Below are 4,688 nucleotides of genomic sequence, written 5' to 3'. Positions count from 1 at the left end.
TCGTTTAAGATTGATAATCACTTCAATCCTTTTTATCTTTTTTCATGGGAATATAATTGATGCAATATTATAGAGATAATTATTTATTTAGTTCCCTATTTTGGTTCATATTTGAGGAAACGTGATTAAAATGTGATTTAATTAACTTTTATAGCATTTTTTTACTTAGTTATGATTTTTGAAACCCTATATAAAGAGGATTATGGAGATGTAATAGAACAATTTGATTATATGAAATAAATTGATTTCTCTCCCTAATTTCTATCTTCTCTTCTTCCTCTCTTCCCCCCCTGCTTTCTCTTCTTTTCCCCTCCTTTCCCCTTCTCCTACAATTCTCTAATTTATGTCAAACCAACTAGAACAGAAGGGTTTAATCAAGCCTGGGTAGGTCTAAATTTTGAACTGTGTACAGCTAAGAGAGGTCTCCTGAAATGTAAACTGAGGCAATAATTTCACGGCATTTGGGCAGTAATGCTTACATGATATACTGCTGTGTACAGAAATTTGAATTCTGTAGGAATGGTTCTATTATTATCTTTTCCATTGTTAAGTTAGTGTCTAGAAGTCTAGGTATGTACGTAATGAATTCAGGCCATTAGATGCTTTTACGTGACTTTTCTTATCTGGCCTTTTTACGGTGTAAGCCAAATATCTAAGGACAAGGGGACTCATAATTGGAACTAAAAATTTACCCTGAAATTAGAGTTAATGTTCCAGGAACCACCCTAATTTTGAAGCCCCAGTACCAACTCCAAGTGGCCAAAATGTACATGTAGAATTTAGCATCTGACATATATAAAGATGAATAAAATTCATAATTTGACAGAGCGAGAAAACATGAAATTTTCCCATATGCATGTCCGTCTGTGCGTAAGAATAATAATTAATTACCAAAAAATTGTGAAAAACGGAAGCTCTGGGTTCCCAAGAAATCACTTCAACCCACTGATCTTTCCTCTCCTCGTCTTCGTCACCTCTTCACCAAATAAAAACAAATTCAGATCACAATTATACAGAAATCACATTAATTCAATGTCATTGTCGGACTCAAGTTAAATTCATACTTGGTAATGGTATTGCGGGCGATAGAGCTGAGATCGTGAGCTTTTGTAGAGCCCTTCGAACTGCCGGGAATCGACAGAATTCCGAGAGCCAAAAGGATTATAATGAGGAAAGAGAATATCAGGAGCATCGCGAAAATCATCATAGATGACGACGATTTACGCGGCGGAACTCTCCCATACTGCCTCCCCTTCACCGCCATCGACTAAATTGAGAATGTTACAAATTCAAATGTCGATTGGATCGAAAATGAGCACACTGGATTTTTAGGATCTGAGAAAAAAAAATAGTTGTATTCAGAGCGATAAATTGAACGATCTGTACTGAATTTGAGGGTACAAATACAATGGGCTTCCGTTGACAATCGAGAAGTTTGGCAGATACGTGCATTTTTAGCACCGTATTTTACAATATATTGTTAACAACATGTCATGTGGCGTATTATCATTAAACAATTTAAAAAATAATTTATCTTTTCAACTAATATTTTTTTTTTGACACACACAAAGTTATCAATAATGTTGTCAAAATGTATTGTACAAATGGCATTACCCTCTCTCCACAACGGGAAATTAATGAGAGTCGTACTGGCAAAGGCTTATTTGCACAAGTGGTACCTAACGTATCCAGTCTGTGTGGAAACAGGACCTATTGTTTGGTTATTGATGGCTACATCCTCATTTCTACCTTTGGATGTGGAATATGTCCTTTCCATCATCTATAGTGGGTCTTTAAGGTCCTCCGCTTTTACATTGGAGCTTTCCTTCGTTATAACTTGGCTATATCACCATTGTGCACCTCTTGTACATCTGCTCCCTCCCCAACCCCCTTGGATATGCAATCTCTGCTCTGCTAAGCTTATTAAGAACATTGACATATCTGCAGGGTCACCTCTCTCTCTCTCTCTCTCATTATGGGATAGTTGATTTCCCTTTCCTGTTGAGTAAAGCAACGGGTCAGACACTTGGTGTCTGGTGAGAATAACATGGTGTTAGTTTTGTTGGTTTTGCGAAGAGCATTATGCTTTAATCTCACTCTGAACTTCTCATGGAGGCGGAAATGCGTGACTCTGGTACACAAATAATAACCTCATGGATGTGTTCTTATCATCAACATAATGTTAGATAGGTGGCCATGTTGGCTATTGTTTGAGTTAATAGGACCGATCGTCTCGATGACCTCCCGTTTCGCCTTCTCCGAGCATTTCTTTCCATTGGAATGATTAGATTTTCATTCTTATATTTCTTGTGTTTTTATTACTACAAGACCCATTTCCAAACACACTTTCTAGCCTTGTGTTCCCCATGTGTGTTCTTCTCTTGATTATTTTAAGTATTATCATAGACGTCGTCAAATTGTTGACCTACGGAAATCATATTTTAAAGCTTGTGGTCAAGTTTCTTGGTCAATTTTTGGCATGATTTTGCTCCTTTTTTAGGTTTTTTAGGAACTAAATTGTTCATAGAAAAAAGAAAAATGGAGTTTTCGGCATACCGAAAGTGCTATTCAATGGAAGAATGTTAGAATTTCGAGAGGGTCCATCCGTAATTTCTCTATTCGATGTGAGTATAAGTTGTATCTTAGATTTTCAACCTTTTTAAGTTGTACAAATGACCTTGTTTATAGACTTTGTAAGGACCTTTTGGTTATTTTATGAGATAACATTTCCTTGTGTTGTGTTGAAAGTTATGATTAAGGCCCCGTTTGATTCTCACAGATTTGAGAATGAGAATGAAAAATATAGTCGTTATGGGATCCACACGAGATAGAAAGTCAAATATGGTAGCTTGATGTGATGGATATCGATCATATTTTTTATTTTTGTGGCCAAAGAATGAAAATCAAACGGGGCTAAATCCAAATTTCATATTTGTGTTGAAGTTTGTATTCTAGTGACACTTGTTTAGCAATTCATTATGTGCTCACATGAATTTGTTGTAATGAAATCTATGTTGATTGTGTTAGAACTTGCAATAACATTTTTGCCCATTTTTCGAGGCCCTTGGACCTTTTGGTGATCGAGACTATAATTTTCGTTTTAGAGTCAATTGTTCTAATAGTTATTGAATTTGGTTCTATATTTTTGATTGATCACTGAACTTAGCTCAATGTTTTCGATTGCTCACTAAACTTAGGTCAATGTCTTGATTGCTCATTGAAATTTAAAATGTCGAGTTTTGGTCACTGAACTTAGGAATAAGTCGTACGTTACTCGCTAGCATAACTGCTAAACTTTGAAAAATATTGAGTTTACAGTGAGGAATGTACAACATTTTTCAAAGTTCAGTTAGTAATGTACAACATTTTTCAAAGTTCAGTGAGTAATGTACAATATTTTTCAAAGTTCAGTGAGTAATGCGCAACATTTTTCAAAGTTTAGTGGTCAAAACTCGACATTTTAAACTTCAGTGAGCAATTGAATGTATGGACCTAAGTTTAGTGATCAAAACTCGATATTTAAACTTTAATGACCAATTAAAGATATAGACCTAAATTCAATGATCATTCGAACAATTAACTATAGGTTTTTAGGCAAGGCTATGATTCCGTGTGGCTTGCTTTTATATGTTGCCTTTATGTTCAATATTACTGCTTGTTTTATGTTTTAAGGCAGTTTTCATTTCAACTGTACCTATATGATAGAGAGGTGCAAATTGCAAGGACACGTGCACTGTAAAGGGTGCCTTTTGCTATGATCATAATTGTTTTAGCGTATAATAGTTAACATGGACCGCGTAAATAAGTGCCACATTTGCAACATAGACAATCTCTAGAAACTCATTTTCAATGCAATCTAATGGAGAATATGCTTTGGACTGTTTGATTTTTATTTTTATCAAAATATATTTTTCTCCCTCTTTTTTTTAATCACGTATTTTTATTAAAATAATATTACATGTAAATAAAAAAAATTTATTTTTTATCCACACATTTTCCATCAATCTACTATTTTAAAATTTATTTTTCCATAAAAATAGAGCTCAAACACCCTCTCAATTAACATGGCAAGAAAAATAAAAATAATTAATACTGTCAAGGGGTTCATCTAGATAAGAGGTTTTGCTAGTCTAAGTAAGATAAAAAGGCCCTGTTTGGTTTTTATTTTTATCAAAATATATTTTTCTCACTCTTCCTTTTTTTTTTGATAAGTTTCTCTCTCTTTCTTTAAACCATACATTCTTTATTAAAATAATATTATTCGTAAATTAAAAAAAATTCTTTATTTTTTATCTACACATTATCTATCAATTTACTATTGTAAAATTTATTTTTTCATAAAAATTAGTATCTAACACCGTCTAAAATTTAGCTAGTCTGAATAAGATAATAAAATTTAAACTTTCTTCCTTTCATTTCTTATTTTTCTCTTCCATATATATTTTTTTACAATTTTTGCTCACTTTTTTAAATATACGTTGGGATGAAATTTGAGTTACAAAACATGATTTATTAGAGATGATATTTGAACTCTACCATCATTAGATATCAATATTATGTCCTTATTTGGTAAGGATTAAAATCTAGATTTTAATATAAATTAAATTCAATAATTAATTTTAACCACATATTTTATAGGATCCACAATTTTTCAACCCCATATTTCATTAACTTTTTATCAAAATCTA

General features: G+C 32.9%; 1 protein-coding gene across 1 annotated transcript in view; it reads right to left on the bottom strand.

The window, feature by feature from the left end:
• Positions 1-1,465, bottom strand: part of LOC111408974 (probable prolyl 4-hydroxylase 10) — a 5,316-nt gene extending 3,851 nt beyond the window's left edge. Inside the window, exons 1-2 of the mRNA XM_023038851.1 lie at positions 1,065-1,465; positions 892-976 (exon numbers count right to left, since the gene is read on the bottom strand). Coding sequence (XP_022894619.1) covers positions 892-976; positions 1,065-1,264 — 285 coding nt within the window. The 5' untranslated portion in view covers positions 1,265-1,465. The remainder of the gene's footprint in view (positions 1-891; positions 977-1,064) is intronic.
• Between the last annotated feature and the right edge of the window lie 3,223 nt (positions 1,466-4,688).

The sequence above is a fragment of the Olea europaea genome, chromosome 14 (assembly GCF_002742605.1).
Source record: "Olea europaea var. sylvestris chromosome 14, O_europaea_v1, whole genome shotgun sequence".
NCBI classification, from domain to species: Eukaryota; Viridiplantae; Streptophyta; class Magnoliopsida; order Lamiales; family Oleaceae; genus Olea; species Olea europaea.
This window is presented reverse-complemented; position numbering and strand designations above follow the sequence as displayed.